Below are 20,548 nucleotides of genomic sequence, written 5' to 3'. Positions count from 1 at the left end.
TTGGAGTGGAGAATTCCCAAGGAAAACCAATCCCAGCCCTGTGGGAGCAGGGATTGAGGGTCCTCACCTGGGCACAGGCCAGCTGGCCAAAGCTGAGGCTGCACGGGGACCTTCGGCCTCGGGCCACCTGCAGGAGCTGCTCCCGGCTGGGGCTGGGAACAGGGACAGGAGGGATGGGGAACTGGGACAGCGTGGGATGGGGAGCTGGGATTGGGAATGGGGAACAGGGAGAGGATGGGAATGGGGAACTGGGATTGGGAACTGGAGAGGATGGGATGGGGAACAGGGACAGCGTGGGATGGGGGAACTGGGAGAGGATGGGATGGGAATGGGGAAACTGGGAGAGGATGGGATGGGGAACTGCGAGAGGATGGGAATGGGGGGGAACTGGGACAGCGTGGAATGGGAATGGGAGAACTGAATGGGAACTCGGTGGGGGCAGAACCAGTGGGGAGCTGAGGCAGAACCTGTGGGAAACTTGGGGGAAAACTGGAAGGGAGCTGGGGCAGAACTGGATGAGGGCACGAGCAGTGGGGAGCTGGGCACCAAACTGGGTGGGGCAGGACTGGGTGGGGAGCTGAGAGCAGGAATGGCTGGGGACAGATCAGATCTGGCTGGGGACAGATCCAGCCGTGAAGTGGCACCCCTCAGCAGCCCAGAGCACAGCTGGACACAGCACCCACAGGCACCTGAGTGCCCCTGAGCAGGGTTGGCTCCTGGCTGTGCCCCCAGGCAGGATCCAGCCCTCCAAGGTGAGCAGGAGCAGAGGGCACAGAGGGCACAGAGGGCACGGGCAGGACGAGGGCTGCTGGCACAGGGACAGGCAGGGGGGCACTGCTGACCCTCGGGCACAGAGCAGGTTGGGCGAGGTCGGGAGTGGAGCTGTTTGAGCCCCACTTGGAGCCAAGATAAGCTCAGCACCGGTGCCAAGGCTCTTGGCTGCTCCCCAGGGCCCGGCCCTGCCTTTCTTTGTCCTTCCCAGACACAAATCCCCAGCAGGGCACTTTCCCTTCACTGTTTGAACAAGTGCAACCAGAGCCCTCCCCGCCCACGGGCAACCCTGGGGGAAAATCCCAAAATCTGGGCTCAGAGGGATGGGTCACCCCAAGAAAGCAGAATCCCTCCCAGGAAATGCCACAGTCCCTGGGCACGGCTCACCTACCTCTGCACCGAGGCACACAGCGCAGATTCTGAGCCCCAGAAGGAAAAAAAGAGACAAAGGTAAGGAATGGTGGGAGGATTTGGCACACAGAGCCCTCTCTGAGCTGTCCTGGTAAATATTTGGAAAGGGACTCACCATTGACGGGGGAGCTGGAGCACTGCACCAGGAGGGAGAGAAAAGAGATGAAGCACACTGAAACCCCAAACCCTGAGCATAAAGAAATTCCAAACCCCGAGCACACCCAAACCCTGAGCAAACCCCAAATCCTGAGCACACTGACACCCAAACCCCGAGCACAAAGAAATTCCAAACCCCACTGAAATCCAAACCCTGAGCTCCCAAACCCCAAGCACACTGAACCCCAAACCCCGAGCACACCCGAACCCCAAACCCTGAGCGTAAAGAAATTCCAAATCCTGAGCACACTGAACCCCAAACATAGAGCACACCCGAACCCCAAATCCAGAGCACACTGAAACCCAAACCCTGAGCACACCCAAACCCTGAGCACACTGAACCCCAAACCCTGAGCACACTGAACCCCAAACCCCGAGCACACTGAACCCCAAACCCAGAGCACACTGAAACCCCAAACCCTGAGACACCCCAAACTCTGAGCACACTGAAAACCCAAACCCTGAGCTCCCAAACCCTGAGCACATTGAACCCCAAACCTAGAGCACACCCAAACCCTAAATCCTGAGCTCCCAAACCCAGAGCACACTCAATCCCCAAACCCCGAGCACCCCGAACCCCAAACCCCGAGCCCCAGGCCAGCCCCTGGCCCCGTGCCCCCTCAGGGTGCCAGGGCAGTGCCAGCCCAGCCCACCCTGTGCTTCCAGAGCAAGGGGGGCTGGCACTGCCCGACCCGCACATCCCCCAGCCCACCCCCCTGGAAGGTTCAACCACACACGGAAATTTGGGTGCCAATCTGCCTTACCAGCTCCGTGCCCGCAGCAGCAGCGCCCTGGCACCCTGCAAGACAAGGAGATTTGGGAACAGAGCCAGCCCAGAGCTCCTGCCCAGCCCAGCCCCCTCAGCTCCCTGAAGGATTCCTGAAGGAATTCCTGAAGGATTCCCATTTTCTGCTGGATTCTGCTTTTTCTGACTCAGAAGTGGGGTAACTGAGAGGTGCTTTAAAAATATTTATTCTATTTTTAGTCTCATGCGAAGGGTGAGCCAATACAAATATTATAATTTATTATAGAATATATATTATATATATAAATATATTAATATATTCCCCCCTGAATGATTTCAGAGCTCGGTTTTTGCTGGATTCTGGTTTTTCTGACGCAGAGATGGGGTAACTGAGAGGTGATTTAAAAACTTTTATTTTTAGTCTCATGTGAAGGGTGAGACAATCCAAATATTATAATTTAGGCTATTATAGAATATATTATATTATTATATATATATTAATATATTCCTCCCTGAAGGAATTCAGAGCTCAGTTTTTGCTGGATTCTGGTTTTTCTGACTCACCGCCGGGGATGCAGCGGGAGCCGGGCACTGCCCCGGATCCAGGAGCACAGAGGGGCTGGAATGGGAGCCGGGCACTCCCTGGGCACTCCCCCGGCTCCGGGAGCACAGAGGAGACGGAACCGGGCACTCCCGGGATGGAGCAGGAGCCGGACACTGCCCGGGCTCCGGGAGCGCGGAGGGATGGAGCCGGGCACCCCCTGAGCTCCAGGAGCACAGAGGGATGGAGCCGGGCACTCCCCGGGCACTTGCCCACCTCCAGGAGCACAAAGGGGCTGCGGGACAAACCCTGCGGGACAATCCCCGGCCCTTGCACAATGCCAGGACTCGCCGCCAGCCGGGTTTGTCCTTCCCTCCCTCCCCGCACCGAAACCAGCCCGGGCTGGGCGAGCTCCAGGGCAGGTTTGGCACCAGGGCAGGTTTGGCACCAGGGATGCCGTGCCCGGAGCTGAAGGGGTCAGAATTCCCAGAAAATCCCAGTGTGTGCTGGCTGCCCCAGCTGGGAGAGCCCACAGGGGGATTTGGGGCTGTGCCAGGGGGCCAGGCTGGCTTTGGGGAAAGGTTCATGCCAGGGGGGCTGGCAGTGATCAGAGCCCCAGGAACGGCCCAGAGCTCCAGGAGGGTCTGGGCAGAACCCCAGGGTGGGATTTGTGGGGATACAGCCCCTGTGATCCCTCCCCACGCAGGATATGCCATGGTTCCAGATCATGTGGGTGCCAGGCTGGGAGCTCAGTGCCTTTGGACTCACCTCAGGGTGGTTTTGCAGCCTCAGATTTGGGGAAAACAAAGAAAAAACCAAAAAAAAAGCCCCCCCAAAAATCAAAAAACCAAAAAAAAAAAAAAAAAAAACACAAAAAAACCAAAAAAAAACCCCACAAAAACCCTCAAAAAACCAAAAAAACCACCAAACCACCTAAAACAAAAACAAAAAAAACTACCAAAACCAACCAACCAAAAACAAACAACCCCTCCCAAAAAAAACCCGAAAAAACAACTCACAAAAACCCCTAACAACTACAAAAAAAAAAAAAAAACCAAAAACCAACAAACAAACAAAAAAAACCCCCCAAAAAAACCAAAAAAAACCCCACCAAATCTCCAACCAACCAACCAAAAAACAACAGCAGGGATCTTGCTGTCCCACAAACAGACAATATTTGCCTCCCCGAGGAGCTGTGTCACCCTTGTGTCACTCTGTTTGCTCAGGGCCGCCGTTCCCAGCGCGGAATTCGGGAACAGAAACAGATTTTGGCTCCAAGGAGCTGCTGAGCCCACGCCCAGAAATGCCAGAGGGGTCACACCGGAGGCTTTGGCTTTCACCACGTCTGTCCCAGGGCCAGGACAGCAGGAAACGGCCTCCAGGGAAGTTTAATTTGGAGATGAATAAAGAATTTCCTCCCCCAGAGGGGTGAGCAGCCCTGGCAGGGCTGCCCAGGGCAGTGCTGGGGTCACAGCCCTGCAGGGACTTCAGAGCTGGCCTGGGACAGTCCCAGGGGTGGCCCTGGCAGGGCTGGGGCAATGTTGGGTTTTTAAAGGTCTTTTTAAACCTCAGTCATTCTGTGATCTCGTCCCCAGCTGCCTCAGCCCCTCACCTGAGCAGGATTTTTAGCAGCAAAGGAGAGAGGGAAGCCAGGGGTGTCAGAGGTCTTTTCCTACCACCAAACACCCCAATCCTCATTTATCCCCTGCTCTGGGACCTACAGAGCAACCCCAAAACACCCCAATCCCAATCTTGATTTATCTCCCGCTCTGGGAATTGCAGAACAATCCCACAAAACCCCAATCCCAATCCTGATTGATCCCCTGCTCTGGATCTGCAGAACAATCCCGAACAATCCCAAACACCCCAAACCCTCCAAAGCCAGCCCTTATTTATGCCCTGCTCTGGGAATTGCAGAGCAATCCCACAAACACCCCAGACCCTCTAACCCCAATTCTGACTGATCCCCTGCTCTGTGAACTGCTGAACAACCCCACAAACACCCCAACCCCTCTAACCCTAATCCTGATTTATCCCCTGCCCTAGGAATTGCAGAACAACCCCACAAACACCCCAACCCCTCTAACCCCAATTCTGACTGATCCCCTGCTCTGTGAACTGCAGAGCAGCCCCACAAACACCCCAACCCCTCTAACCCCAATCCTGATTTATCCCCTGCCCTAGGAATTGCAGAACAACCCCACAAACACCCCAATCCCAATCCTGATTGATCCCCTGCTCTGGGGCCTGCAGAACAAACCCAAACACCCCAACCCCTCTAACCCCAATCCTGATTTATCCCCTGCCCTGGGACCTGCAGAGCAGCCCCACAAACACCCCAGCCCCTCTAACCCCAATCCTGATTTATCCCCTGCCCTAGGAATGCAGAACAACCCCACAAACACCCCAGCCCCTGTAACCCAGCCCTGCTGTTCCTGCTCTGGAGCCCTCCCACAGCCCCCCGGTGTCCCAGGGACAATGGGGACACCCCAGCAGCCCCAAAGCTCCCTTTGTGGAGGAATTCACCCCCGTTCCCTGCTCAGGTTTGCACAAGGGATTTCCTTGGTTCCCTCGGTGCTGTTTGCATTGCACCAGCCCCAGAGCAGCTCGGGGAGGCTCCGAGCCCTGCAGAGCAAACAAACCCAGCCAGGAGGGGGGAACAGGGCAAAGGGACTGCTGCGAGCTGAGCTGGCCCCTGTGCCAGGCCCCGGGAGCCCGAAAGGTGCCCAGAAAGGTGTCCCAGCCCCTCCTGCTCAGGATCCCACCCCGTGGATCCCATCCCCTTGTTCTCATCCCATCCCACGGATCCCATCTCATGGATATAACCCCATCCCATCCTATTCCACCCCATCCCATGGATCCCACCCCGTGGGCCTTGGGGACACTCTGGGGACACTCCTGGCACGGCAGGACCAGCAGGTTTTAGGGTTTTAGGGTCAGAGTGGTTTGCAGCAGGAGGAGGCTCAGGGCTGACCAAGTCCTGTTCCATTCCATCCCATGGATCCCACCCCATCCCATGGATCTCACCTCATTCCATCCCATGGATCTCGTCCCATCCCATCCCATGGTTCCCATCTCATGGATCCTACCCCATTCCATCCCACCCCGTGGATCCCATCCCATGGATCCCATCTTGTGGATCCCACCCCGTGGATCCCTTCCCACCCCATTCCATCCTCTTCCACCCCATCCCATGGATCCCACCCCATCCTATGGTTCCCATCTCATGGATCCTACCCCATTCCATCCCACCCCGTGGATCTCACCTCATGGATCCCATCCCATGGATCCCATCTTGTGGATCCCACCCCGTGGATCCCTTCCCACCCCATCCCATGGATCCCAGCCCACGGATCCCACCCCACCCCACGGATCTCGCCTTATTCCATCCCATGGATCCCACCCCACCCCACCCCATGGATCCCCTCCCAGTTCCCCATTCCCAGCAGTTCCCTTTGTCCCCATGCCCAGGCGAGGCAGGGGAGCTGCTGGGGGCACCCTAAACTCCTGCTGGGCACCCCGAGCCCGGCTGGAAGCGCCTCACTCCTCATTCCCAGCACAAGGAACCCAGGAAAAGGAGATCTGGAAAGGGGCTGGGGCTGGCACAGCCTGGCTGGCACCTGGGGATGGACAGGGCAGCTGGGGAGAAACAGAAATATAGCTAGAAATGTAAATAAATAGAAATAGGAACGTGAAATATGCATGAATAGAAATTTCACACATAAATAGAAGTGCAAATAGACATGTAAATGCACATGTAAATATAAATAAAAGCATAATTATAAGCGTAAATAAATAAAAATATGAATAACATAAGTATGTGTGGAGTCACCTGCAGCGGGGGCCAGGTCCTGCAGAGCCCAGTCCCAAAGGCAGAGCAGAGCCCAGCAGATCCCATCTCCCACTCCCCTAAACCCCAAATGTTCCCAGCCCTAAATGCTGCCCTTAAGTACCCCCGGCTGGACCCAGCAGCTGCGGGGATTTACCCACTCACAGCGGGAAATCCACCTCGTTCTGTACCTAATTGTTGCTTTGTTGGTTTGTTTTTATTTCTCATTTGCTGGGATTTAATTTTGGGGTCCCCTTGAGGCAGGAGATTCACAGCAGGCACAGTGCATGGAAGAGGAGTTACACCGAATTTGCCTGGCGCCGACACCTTTGTATTTGCTTAGAACGCCAAAAGGCCTTAGTTTGTTACAAAAAGATGATACCTAGAGAGCAAAAATTAAAACTATTATATTGTAATTGCGGCTGTGGGGCGGGCGCATTTACGACAGTGCTGCTGCTCGCTTTGCGGCGGCGTGGCAGTCCGGTTGTACGACAGCGCGGCGCCTCGCTTTGCGGTTAATTTTGGGGTCCCCTTGAGGCAGGAGATTCACAGCAGGCCACAGCACGCGAAAGAGGAGTTACACCGAATTTTCCTGGCGCCGACACCTTTGTATTTGCTTAGAACGCCAAAAGGCCTTAGTTTGTTACAAAAAGATGATACCTAGAGAGCAAAAATTAAAACTATTATATTGTAATTGCGGCTGTGGGGCGGGCGCATTTACGACAGTGCTGCTGCTCGCTTTGCGGCGGCGTGGCAGTCCGGTTGTACGACAGCGCGGCGCCTCGCTTTGCGGCGTTGCTGTAGTCCCGTGTCACGACGGTGGCGCTCGCTTTGCGGCGTTGCTGTAGTCCCGTGTCACGACGGTGGCGCTCGCTTTGCGGCGTTGCTGTAGTCCCGTGTCACGACAGTCGCGCTCGCTTTGCGGCGGCATGGCGGCGCGCTTCAGCGGGGTGCTGCAGCTGACGGAGCTGGACGATTTCATCGCCCCCTCGCAGGTGGGGCCGCCCCGGCCGCCGCAGCGCTGGGGACGCGCGGGGCGGGCGCTGCGGAGGGGCCACCCTCAGGCTGTGCCCCGCGGTGACACCGCCGGGACCGGCCCGGGCCTGCAGCGCCTCCCGCTGCTGCTGAGGGGAGAGGGGGGGACGGGAGCTGGTCCTGCCTCGGAGAGCGGGGACACCGCGGGGACACCGCGGGGACACCGCGGGGACACCATGGGGACACTGCAGGACACTCTGGGACGCTGTGGGTCACTCTGGGACACTGTGGGGTCACTGCGGGACACCGGGGTCACGGCAGGGTCACTGCGGGGTCACTCTGGGCTCACCGTGTGTCACTGTGGGGACACCGTGGGGACACTGCAGGGCACTCTGGGACACTGTGGGGTCATTGCAGGGTCAGTGTGGGGTCACTGGGACACTGTGGGGTCAAATGTGGGACACTGGGGTCACCATGGGGTCACTGTGGGACACTGTGGGACGCTGGGGTCACGGCAGGGTCACTTTGGGGTCACTCTGGGGTCACTGTGTGTCACTGTGGGACACTGGGGTCACTTTGGGGTCACTCTGGGGTCACCCTGTGTCACTGTGGGGTCCCCACAGCGCTCAGCAGGCAGTGAGCAGCCAGGGGGGATCCTCAGGCACTGCTCAGATCAAAATGTCAGTCCTGCCTCTGGATCCACATTCATTTCCAGATTCATTCCCAGGATTCATACCCAGGTTCATATAAAGGTTCATACCCAGGATTCATATCCAGATTTAAATCCAGGATTTATATCCAGATTTATATTCAGATTTATATTCAGAATTCATATCCAGATTCATATCCAGGATTTTTCATACCCAGGATTCATACCCAGATTCATTTCCAGGATCCATATCCAGATCCATATCCAGCCTTATATCCATATCCATATTTATGTCCAGGATTCATACCCAGATTCATATAAAGGTTCATATCCAGGATTCATACCCAGATTTACATCCAGATCCATATCCATATCCATATTTCTATCCATATTTATACCCAGATTCATATCCATATCCATATTTATACCCAGATTCATATCCATATCCATATTTATATCCAGATTAATATCCATATTTATATCCATATCCATACCCAGCTTTATATCCATATCCATATCCATATATTCAGATTTATATTCAGAATTCATATCCAGATTCATATCCAGGATTCATATCCAAATTTAAATCCAGGATTTATATCCAGATTTATATTCAGATTTATATTCAGAATTCATATCCAGATTCATATCCAGGATCCAGATCCATATCCAGCTTTATATCCATATCCATATTTATATCCAGGATTCATATCCAGATTTATATTCAGAATTCATATCCAGATTCATATCCAGGATTTTTCATACCCAGGATTCATACCCAGATTCATTTCCAGGATCCATATCCAGATCCATATGCAGCTTTATATCCATATCCATATCCATATTTATATCCAGATTCATACCCAGATTCGTATCCATATCCATATTTATATCCATATTTATACCCAGATTCATACCCAGATCCATACCCAGATTCATATCCATATCCATATTTATATCCATATCCATATCCATACCCAGACCCATCCCCAGCTTCATTTCCAGGATCCCTGCCCAGCACTGTTCATACCCAGGTTCATATCCATACCCAGATCCATATCCATATCCATACCCAGCTTCATTTCCAGCTTCATTTCCAGGATCCCTGCCCAGCACTGTTCACACCAGGTTCATATCCATACCCAGACCCATTTCCAGCTTCATTTCCAGGATCCCTGCCCAGCACTGTTCACAGCAGGTTCCTGTCCTGTTTCGTGCCTGTGCTTGCTGGAGGCTCACAGAGGAGCCGTGCTGGGCTGGGGCAGTGGGAAGGACGATCCCACATGGAGAATCCCCTGGGGCTGGCTGTGTGAGGGGTTCCTCAGGGAACAGCCAGCGCTGCTTGTGTCTGCAGCGAGGGTCAGAGTGGAGCCTCCTGCCCCAGAGTGCTCACAGGACAGGCAGGACACGGAGTCACAGGGAGCTGGGGCAGCCTGTTCATTTTAGTTCAGAGTTCTCTGCCTGCCACCCCTGCAGTGCTGGGAGAAAATCTGGGACATCCCAGCCCGGCTGAGGGCAGGACCAGAGCTGCTGCTGATCCCCTCAGTTCTTCATTCTTTAGTCAGTCCCCTAGATTTATTTTTTATTCAATCCCCTATATTTATTTTTTATTTTTTCCCTATTTTTAAAAATTTATTTAATCCCCAATATTTATTCTTTATTCAATCCCCTGTATTTTTTATTCAATCCCCAAAGAGTGGAGCCTCCTGCCCCAGAGTGCTCACAGGACAGGCAGGACACGGAGTCACAGGGAGCTGGGCGCTAAAAACGGGATAAAATCCACAAAAACCAAACCCTGGGCTGGGCTGGGCCACAGAGCAGGGTGGCACTGAGCCCTCCTGTCCCAGAGCCAGGGGAGAGGAGGAGGAGGAGGAGGAGGAGAAGGAGGAGTATTCAATCCCCTGTATTTATTTTTTATTTAATTCCCTATATTTTTTATTCAATCCTCTATATTTTTTCTCCAATCCCCACTATTTATTTTTATTCAATCCCCAATATTTATTTTTATTCAATCCCCTGTATTTATTTTTTATTTAATTCCCTATATTTTTTATTCAATCCTCTATATTTTTTCTCCAATCCCCACTATTTATTTTTATTCAATCCCCAATATTTATTTTTCTCCAATCCCAATATTTATTTTTCTCCAATCCCCAATATTTATTTTATTAAACCCCCTATATTTCCCCCAATCCCCAACATCTCTTTTTCTCCAACCCCCTTCCCTGCCCAGCTCAGCCCGGGCTCTGCTGCTCTTTCAGGAGTGCATCAAGCCTGTCAGGGTGGACAGCAGGCCTGGGAAAGCAGCAGCCAAGATCAGAATCGAAGCTGATGGGAGCTATTTCCAGGTCAGCCAGGTATGTGTGTCTTTGTTCCGTGTAAAAAACTCAGAAAAATCACTGTACTTTGAGTAATTTAATTAGCTGCATCCGTTTAATGCCTCAGAGAGATGCTGTCAGCATTCTTGTATTTTTTTTCTTTTTAATTTATAATCAATAATTCCAATTTTGTGCCACTTTTATGCTCTGAAACACTGGCATTAATTACTGATTATTAATATAAGAGCAGATAAGCTGAGACTGTATTAAACTTTAATTTATCAGCATTTTAATTCATAAATTCTTTTCTAAGCAATCATTTTATAATCAGTAATTCCAATTTATACCAGTTTTGGATGCTCTGAAACCCTGCCATTAATTGGTGATGGTTTTATAAGAGAGCAGATAGGATGAAAAGTTTATTTATTTTATCAATATTTCAGGGTTGGCAGCTCCAGGTTGGTTGTGACAATGTCCTTGTGCTCACTCAGAGATTTAACCAAGATATTTTTAATAAATCAAGCTGAACTTTTAAAAAATAATATTTCCAATTATTTCTTTAAAAGCTTGAAGAATTCAGAAGCCTCTAGAATTCAGGCTGAATTTTTCCTGGTTTCACCTAAAAAAGCTGGCACTGCTCAGTTAGCCAGGCTGGGAATTCCTCTGGGAAGGGAACTTGGAACTTGAGGCAGGTTTTGATTTAGGAAAAGAGGACACAGCACTTCCAAAGGAGCCTGGCTCCTGATTTTAAAATGTTAATGGTGCCTCATTTCCTGCTCTGTTCCTGGCTTTACTGAGGAGGGATGATTAGAGAATCTCTTGGGAAAATCAAATTATTCAGGAATATCAAAATATTCCCTTTGAGTGTCTGGGATTCAATCCTTCAGCAAATCCCCCTTGTTGTGCCAAACAACCCCATTAAAAGCAGCCAGCTTCAGGTGCCTTTGTCCTCATCTCATTAAAAATAAAGATTTTCTTAAATTATAAACCAAGAATATCAAAAGAGCAACATCTTCATTATTTGTAACTGCAAATAAAGAGCAATAACTTCATTATTTAACACTATTTAAGGAACTGCTCCTTAAATCCTGGGGTCAGAACTGAGCCTGCTCTGGGTTTTGGGTTTTTTTTTTTGTAGGATGGGGAAGCACAAAAGCTGGAGAAGGCCAAAATCAGCCTGAATGATTGCCTGGCCTGCAGTGGCTGCATCACCTCAGCTGAGAGTGTCCTGGTGAGCCAGCAGAGCCACGGCGAGCTCTGCAAGGTGCTGGCTCTCAACAAGGTGGGTGCCTGCAGGAAAAGGGCGAAATCCACAGGAAAAGGGGAAAATCCACAGGAAAAGGGGCAAAATCCCCAGGAAAAGGGGCAAAATCCACAGGAAAAGGGGAAAATCCACAGGAAAGGGGCAAAATCCACAGGAAAAGGGGAAAATCCACAGGAAAAGGGGCAAAATCCACAGGAAAAGGGGGAAAATCCACAGGAAAAGGGGCAAAATCCACAGGAAAAGGGAATTGCTGATCCCCAGAGGGATCCCACTGCACTCCTGGGGATTATTCTCATTTTTCAAAGGGTTTGTGTAAGTTCCTGCTTCAGGGTGAGATCTGCAAGGTGCTGGCTCTCAACAAGGTGAGTCTCTGCAGGAAAAGGGCAAAATCCACAGGAAAAGGGGCAAAATCCATAGGAAAGGGGAATTGCTGAACCCTGAGAGATCCCACTGCCCTCCTGGGGTTTATTCTCATTTTTCAAGGGGTTGGTGCAAGTTCCTGCCTCGGGGTGAGCTCTGCAAGGTGCTGGCTCTCAACAAGGTGGGTGCCTGCAGGAAAAGGGGCAAAATCCCCAGGAAAAGGGAGTTCCTGATCCCCAGAGGGATCCCACTGCCCTCCTGGGGTTTATTCTCATTTTTCAAGGGGTTGGTGCAAGTTCCTGCCTCGGGGTGAGCTCTGGTGCTGCCAGCTCTGCCATTTTGGGGTTCTGGGTTTTTTGCAGGCTGCTGCTGCCCACGAGCAGAAGCTGGTGGTGGTTTCTGTCTCCCCCCAGTCCAGAGCCTCCCTGGCTGCAAGGTGCAAACTGGGGCTGCTGGAGACAGCCCAGAAGCTGACCTCCTTCCTCAAGGGTTTAGGCAAGTGTGGGGTTTCCTGCTCTCTGGGCTGGGCACAGGTTAAAGGGATTTAACCCCCACGGGGATCCCAGACTGTCCCAAACTTCAGTCACACAATGAGCCTGGAGAGAGGGGAGGAAAGCTTGGAAAAATGAGAGAGAGGGATTTTTTATAAGGGATCCAGACTGTCCCAAAATTCACTCACACAATGAGCCTGGAGAAAGGGGAGGAAAGCTTGGAACAAGGAGGGAGAGATTTTTTTGTAAGGGCAGGACAAGGGAAAGGATTTAAACTGCCAGATGGGATCTTGGGAAGGAATTCCTGGCTGGGAGGGTGGGCAGGCCCTGGCACAGGTTCCCACAGAAGCTGTGGCTGCTCTGGATCCCTGGAAGTGTCCAGGACCAGGCTGGATCACCCTGGGATAATGGGAGATGTCCCTGCCCATGGAACTGGCTGAGTTTTGAGTCCTTTCCAACCCAAACCATTCCATCAGTCCATAAAACCTGTGAAGAAGCACTGAAAAGAACTTTTACATTTTACATTTCCACCTTTCCTCCTCTTGCCATGCTGGAAAATGTCCCCTGCCAACTGCAGGGCTCAGTGGCTGTGCCTGAGCTTGCCCCTGGTTGAAGTGGGATTGTTTTTGTTGTATTTTGCTGCATGCTGAGGTTTCTAACCCAGCTGCTGTCCTGGCCAGGTGTGCACCACGTGTTTGACACAACCTTCTCCAGGAATTTCAGCCTCCTGGAGAGCCAGCAGGAGTTTGTGAGGCGCTTCCACAGACAAGCAGAGGACAAGAAGGCCCTGCCCATGCTGGCCTCTGCCTGCCCAGGTATGGCCTCAGTTCCAGCTGCAGTCCAAAGTGCAGCAGTGCTCACAAAGCTGCACGTGCATGCTCTCACCTGCAGCACTATTCTCCTCACAGCACAGGTTCTGCTGCTGGAGCAGTGCTGAGGCACCTTCACATCAATCTGGGCTTCCACTTGCTTTGCTTTTTGTGCTGAAAATGGCACTGACCCTGGGGTTTGGGCACAGTGGACAGAGTGAAGGTCTGCTGCTTGTTTTTTAATTGAATTTGTTGATGATGTTCCTTGCAGGCTGGATCTGCTACGCAGAGAAAACCCACGGCAGCTTCATCATTCCCCACATCAGCACCACCAAATCCCCCCAGCAGATCATGGGCTCCCTGGTCAAGGGCTACTTTGCAGAGCAGCAGGTACAGCTCTGAAAATGCTCTTCTTGCTGCAGAACTCCTCCAGTTCAACACTGCAGGCTGGTTTTTTATAAATTTGCTGTGTCATACACATTTAAGGGTCAATATTGCCTTGCAGAAGGCAGCAAATCTTCCTCACTTCTGTCTTAGCTAATGAGCAGTAATTAGGGCAGAACACTGAGCATGGGCTAGTTAAATTAAACCCTCTGAATTATTTGGGAAAGCTGAGGAACCTTATTTCCAGTGTCTTTGTGCTGCTGTTGTTTAAATTTGGTGAATAATTCCAAATAAGTGACCCAAGCCAAGGATGCAGTGGGTGCTAGGTGCAGATCATGGCTTCTCCAAAACTCATCCCTCATTCCCAGCCTCACGTTCTGCTTCTGTCCTCTGGGATCTTTCCAGGTGGGAGCTGGAGATCCCCACAGCCAGCCTGGGCTGGGCCAGCAAGGGGCTGCAGCACCACTGGGATTTCCTGTGGGGTCACTGACTGTGATTCTTGCATGAGGCAGCTGCAGATTTGGGACAAAATTTGGCAATTTCTGAGAATATTTGGCACAAGAGACTGAAACAGGGTCAGTGACCTGTTGGCTCAGCCTGTGTTTGTTGCTTGGATGATCCTGAGGGATGCAGATCATGTCCTGAGGGGCTGAGCTGGGAATATTTGGCACAAGAGACTGAGTAAATTTCATTTACTCAGTGACCTGTTGGCTCAGCCTGTGTTTGTTGCTTGGATGATCCTGAGGGATGCAGATCATGTCCTGAGGGGCTGAGCTGGGAGGAAATTAATTCCCTAATGCCTTAATTAGGGGTTGGCTTCTCTGCCTGACCTTGGATCATTGCACCAGAGGGAGGGAAACTTCCAGGAGCTGAAGGGAGCCTCAGGAGACATGGAAAAGGGTTATTCCCAAAGGCCTGGAGTGGCAGGACCCAGGGCATGGCTGCCCACTGCCAGAGGGCAGGGTTGGATGGTGTTGGGAAGGAATTCCTCCCTGGGAGGGGCTGGGATGGAATTCCCAGGGCTGGATCCCTGCCAGTGTCCAAAGCCAGGCTGGATGGGGCTTGGGGCACCCTGGGACAGTGGAAGGTGTCCCTAAAATTGGAACTGGATGGGCTTTAAGGTCCCTCCCAACCCAACCCATCCCAGGATTCCATTCTGAAGGTCCATGACTGCTGACACTGACTGCAGCTGAAATTGGCTTTAGGAGAGAAATAATTTCATTTACTTATGAATATTTAAACACACAGCTACTCAGTCATGGTGGGACCATTCCAGGGGCACAGTGGCATTATTTCCCCCACTCTGCTTTGCTCCTGGCATGCCCTCCCTGAGGCCAGGGGGATTTTGGCTGCCCCAGGTGCCCCAGCCTTGTCTCCCTTGCAGCACCTGCCCCCTGACAGGATCTACCACGTCACTGTCATGCCCTGCTATGACAAAAAGCTGGAGGCCTCCAGGCCAGACTTCTTCAACCAGGAGTACCAGACCAGGGATGTGGATTGTGTCATCACCACAGGTAAGCAGAGCCACAGGGGATTCCCAATTCCAGCCAGTTCTGGGAGCCTTGCAGTGTTCCCTGGCTGTATTTACCTTTAATAGTGCAAATCATGCCCTGGTGAAATGCAGGTGCAGTTTAGGGACTGCTCTGGGGGTTTGATTTTCCTGTATCCCAAAAATAAGAACTCTTTTTGCCTGGTTCTGCTCTAGGAGAAGTGCTGAAGCTGCTGGAGCAAGAAGGAGTGTCCCTGGCAGATGTAGATCCTTCTCCACTGGACACCATGTAAGAGCAAAATCCCATTTCAGTCATGTTCCCTTTCCTCCAGGATTTAGGGAGTTCAGAATTTCCCTTTTCTTGTTCTCTTACCTCCAAGATTCAGAGAGTTCAGAATTTCCCTGTTCCCTTTCCTCCAGGATTTAGGGAGTTCAGAATTCCCCTTTTCTTCTCTTTCCTCCAGGATTCAGAGAGTTCAGAATTCCCCTTTTCCTGTTCCTTTTTCTCCAGGATTTAGTGAGTTCAGAATTCTCTTTCCTCCAGGACTTAGGGAGTTCAGATTTCCCCTGCCCCTTTCCTCCAGGATTCAGAGAGTTCAGAATTCCCCTTTTCCTTTTCCTCCAGGAATTAGGGAGTTCAGAATTCTCTTTCCTCCAGGATTCAGAGAGTTCAGAATTCCCCTTTTCCTTCTGTTTTCCACAAGTGTGTTTGCCCTTGGTTTGGTTTCTTGTGTCACTTGAACCAGAACAATTAGGAGTTAAAATATTTCATGTACAAAATATGGTGAATTTCCACTGGAGAATCACTCCAGCTCCTTTCATCCCACAAAAAGCTGCTGCAGCCTTTGGGAAGGACAAGAATCTGTCCCAGTGCTAAAAATTTCCTGAAGCAGAAGCTGTTGCTCCTCCTTAGCAGAGTCACTGCAAAGATCCCAGAATTAAAGCAGAAATAACAAATATTTAGGTCACCCAGTTAACCTGCAGGAGGTTGTTGGTGCAAAATGACATTTAGGGTGTGTCAGGTGGGACTGGGGCTGTTGAGCTGAGGAGGAAATTCTGCTCCAGGGCCAGCTGCACACACTGGGGTGGGGTGGGAGCAGGTTTTGGGGTCTGGGGTGACAGCAGGCTCTGCACTGAGCACCCAGAGCTGCCTGTGCTTCAGGGCAAGGGAACACCCTGAGCAGCACCTCCCTGAGTTATCCATCAATTAACGAGCATTAATTACAGAATCCTGGAACCCTTTGAGTGTGAAGGACTTTAAAACCATCCAACCCCAACACTTTCCACCATCCCAGGCTGCTCCAGTGGCCTGGGACACTTTGGGGCTGCAGGGACACCCTGTGCCTCGTGCCACCATTCCCAGGAGAGCAGCTGGAGCTCAGGGGAAGCTGCAGCTTGGCTGCTGCCAACTCTGGAGCTTTGTGTGTCCCCAGAGGTTCTAAAGGTGCTGCTGTGGCCCCAAAGGCTCTAAAGGTGCTGCTGTGTCCCTGAGGGTGCTGCTGTGTCCCCAGAGGCTCTGAGGGTGCTGCTGTGTCCCCAGAGGCTCTGAGGGTGCTGCTGCTGTGTCCCTGAGGGTGCTGCTGCTGTGTCCCCAGGCTCGGCGGGGCTGCAGGGCAGCTGAGCTCCCACCGCGGCGGCGGCTCGGGCGGGTTCCTGGAGCACATCTTCAGCCACGCAGCCCGGGAGCTCTTCGGCATCCACGGGGCCTCCATCCACTACAAACCTCTCAAGTAAGGAGCTGAAATCCCACACGAAACTCTGGGGTTTTGTTTCAGGAGTTCTCTCCTTGTTAAAGGGCTGGTTTTTTGGGGTTTTTTTGGTTTTTTTTACCCCCGATGTGAAGTTCACTTCCAGGCTGTTCACTCCCCCAGCTGCTCAGCAATAAATCAGCCAATTCCAGGCAGGCAGGGAGAATTCCAGGGAGAATTCCAGCCCCTTCTCCAGACACACCGTGGAGTTTGGCCTGGTGGATTTTCCCACTGATAACTTTTAGAATAATTATAACATTTTAGAGTAATTGAGAAGGCAGAGGTCTCATGGAGCTGGGTTTGCTCACCTTGGATCAGGCCAATCAGGGAGATTTGTCACTGATTATTGATCCCAGAAAACCTTGTTGGAGGGCTTTGGGGCTCTGTTTAACTAGAGTGAGACACAAAATAAATCCCTGAGTCTGAGCATTGAGGCTCATCCACTTGAGATTCCTTCTGGCTTCCCAGTTCTAATTTAATGTATACTTTGGAATTCATTATATCCCTAATGAGCAATTTTTACGTTTAGGATTCCCTGGTTTAGGAAGCAGAAAAAACTGTCTCAAAAATTTAATAAAAATCAAATTACTTACTTTTTTATCAGGACCAGGTATTTTGTCTAACCTTAGAAATCTGCAGTCCTCAATCAGGGTTTGTTCCCATGTTTAATGATCCAGCAGAAGTCAAAAATCCCCTCAGGGGCTCTGCTGATGTTGGCTGAAGGAACTCAGGGCTCCCTGTGCTGAGCTTTTCAGGCTTTATCCAGCACAGATGTCCTTCAGCAAACTGCTCAGGTGGCTCCAGAAATCCTGGAAGGCTCTGGAAGGAATTCCTTCCTGTTTTCCTTGGATGGCACAGAACTAGGACAGATCTTGAGTGAGACCCACAAAGAATTTGGGTTTTGTGGGGCCCTTTGAAGCTTAAAACAGAAAAATTCATTTGGAGAAGCCACTTCCAGTCTCTGCTCCTCAGGAACAAGGACTTCCAGGAGGTGACCCTGGAGAGGGATGGACAGGTCCTGCTGCACTTTGCCCTGGCCTATGGATTCAGGAACATCCAGAACCTGGTGCAGAAGCTGAAGAGAGGGAAGTGCCCCTATCACTTCGTGGAGGTCATGGCCTGTCCCTCAGGTGAGGCTGCTCTCACCTCCAGCCTGGGGGGAGCTCCAGGGCATTCCAGGCAGGAGGAATGGGAGATTTCTCACCCCCGTGGGCTGTGACAGCCACAGCATCACAGCTGTGTGGGGATCTCCCTGCCTGTGAGCCAGAAATTCCTCAGGATTTAAAGAATTGCACCTGAATTCCATCACACAGCATTTGCACCATTAATTAATTCATTGCTTTTAAGGGGGATTTCCTGAGCTCTGGTGCCTGAGGGGATTTTCTCCCTGAAATTGCCCAAGCCTGACCATCACATTCAGAAAATGCTGCTGTGGCTGGTGGAGAAATGTTTAATATTTGATTCCATTTTCCTGTTGCTGGCTCCCTTGGGAGCAGGGGCAGCCTGAGCCCACTGAGGGGCCCCTCTGCCCCCTGGAGCTGCTCCTTCCCAGGGACCCACACAGCTCCGGGAGCCTCCCAGCTCCCAGAACTCATCCCAGGCACTTTTCCCTTTCCTGCAGCTGAGCCTCAGGGCTGGGCTCACCTGGGCTGGGCTCAGGCTCCCTCCTGGGGCAGGAGATAAGAGCTGGCAGAGCCCCAGCTGGAGCCAGCCCAGCATCTCCCTGCCCTGTGGCCCTGCTGCTGCCAGATAACTGGGGCTCAACCTCCACCCCTGAGCTGTTGTCATTCCTGCAGCTGTTTGCAGGAGCAGGATGAACGACCTGGAATTTCTGAGGATGTTTTCCCAGCTGAAATTCTTCATGCCTTTTTTTTTTTTTTTTTTTCCCAGGCTGTTTGAATGGAGGAGGGCAGATCAAACTGGAGGGAGAATCCAGCAAGGAGGAGCTGCAGCAGGTGGAGAGGTTGTATGAGTCCCTGAGGGCTGAGATTCCAGAGGAGAACCAGGCTGTGAGGGAGCTCTACGAGCACTGGCTGGGGGGCTGGGGCTCAGAGAGGGCTCTGCAGGTGCTGCACACTCAGTACCACGCCGTGGAGAGAGCCAGCTCTGCCCTCAGCATCAAGTGGTGAGGGCTGCCCGGCCCAGGAGACCCTCAGTGCCTTCTGAACTCACTCTGCACATCCTCCAGGGACTCTGTGCAGCTCCTGCCTCTGGACAGTGCCTGGCACTGCTCACTCCTGCAGCTGGAGGATGAGCTGATGGCAATAACCCCACAGTGTGACAGGGACACAGCAGAAGGCAGAATGGGACAGCCCCTGCCCTGCTCCCCCAGCCCCAGCCCTGCCAGAACTGAGGAGCTCAAGGATTCAGAGTCAGCTCCAGGCTGAGCTTTGTGCCACAGCCCAATATTCCCCTCCCAGGCCTGGCTGGATTGTCACAGCACTCAGTTGTGTGCCTGCCTGTGCTGGAACAGCCTCATTCCATTAGAAATGGTCTCATTCCAGACTGGAGTTCTCCCTCTCACTGCCCTGCAGGCTCTGTGCCCTCAGAGGGGGGATCCAAAGCCTGGGAGGGACTGCAGTGAATGCTGGACAAAACCCCTGGGATTCCTTTTCCTTAAATTATAATAATTTATACCAAGGGCAATTCCTTCTCTGTGTTTTCTTCTTAAACACTCAGCAGGGAGTCAGAGAATCGTCACACTTACCCACCCTCAGCAGCCACTTTCTGAGGGAAAATATCCCTAAATCCAGCCAAAACAGGCACTTACTGCTGGATAACATCCTGAAATTCCCACAGAATAATTCCTGACCTTGGGGCTGGCAGGAACCAAACCCTCCTCTGCACTTTGTTCCAATGAATCCACAGAGCAAATGCTGAATTGTCATGGTTTTAATTAAAAGCTTTCCATTTTTCAGCTGTTGCTGATCATGCATGACCTCCCAGTGTTCTAAGGCATCAGCCTGCCCCTGCTGCCCCCTCCCCTCCCTCCTGAGGAGCAGACTGGTGCTTCCAGTGAATTCCCTGTGCCTTGCAGGGCTTTGGCTGAAGCAGGAGAGGGCCAGGGAGGGGCTCCAGGCTGGCACAGGCACAGCAGCCCAGGGATGCACAGCCAGTGAGGCTGAACCAGCTGGAGGTGAAAGCACCAGGGCTGCAGAGCTCACTTCCCCAGTCCCCAGGCCACCAGCACACTCAGAGGTCACTGCAGCCACCCTGGCTCCCTGCTCTGCCACCACACCAGCTGCAGTTTGTCCCAGCTTCGAGGTGTGGAGCAGGCTCACACCCCAGGGCCATCCCTGCTCCCAGGATAAAGGAAATTCCAGAGGGGGCATCCACAACTCCAGCGTTTCATGGGAACTGAGGAATGCAGGCCGTGGTACCAAGGGAGCTTTTGCAGCTGGATAAATCCTTCCATGCAAAATAAATCCAAACTATAACTTAATAAAAGCAAAAAAAAAAAACAACCAAAACTTGGTTTGTAGCACAGGAAAAAGCCCCAAACCAGACTCCAGTGGCAACAAAGAAATTCACAGTCCACACAGGAAAATCCCTGAAATCAGCTCTGTCCCAGTGCTGTGAGCTGCCATCACACCCTCATTTTCTACACA

General features: G+C 51.9%; 1 protein-coding gene across 1 annotated transcript; it reads left to right on the top strand.

The window, feature by feature from the left end:
- Positions 1-7,266: 7,266 nt before the first annotated feature.
- On the top strand, positions 7,267-20,547 carry CIAO3 (cytosolic iron-sulfur assembly component 3). Its single transcript, XM_039732556.1, has 11 exons — positions 7,267-7,448; positions 10,339-10,434; positions 11,534-11,677; positions 12,382-12,514; positions 13,191-13,325; positions 13,591-13,709; positions 15,088-15,217; positions 15,409-15,481; positions 16,788-16,922; positions 17,913-18,070; positions 18,831-20,547. The coding sequence occupies exons 1-11, from the start codon at positions 7,383-7,385 to the stop codon at positions 19,067-19,069; spliced, it is 1,428 nt and encodes a 475-aa protein (XP_039588490.1). The 5' UTR covers positions 7,267-7,382; the 3' UTR covers positions 19,070-20,547.
- Position 20,548: the final 1 nt, after the last annotated feature.

This window comes from Passer montanus, unplaced genomic scaffold, assembly GCF_014805655.1.
Source record: "Passer montanus isolate IOZ18808 unplaced genomic scaffold, ASM1480565v1 scaffold8, whole genome shotgun sequence".
NCBI classification, from domain to species: Eukaryota; Metazoa; Chordata; class Aves; order Passeriformes; family Passeridae; genus Passer; species Passer montanus.
Note: the sequence above shows the minus strand (reverse complement) of the source record. Positions and strands in the feature narration are given on the sequence as shown.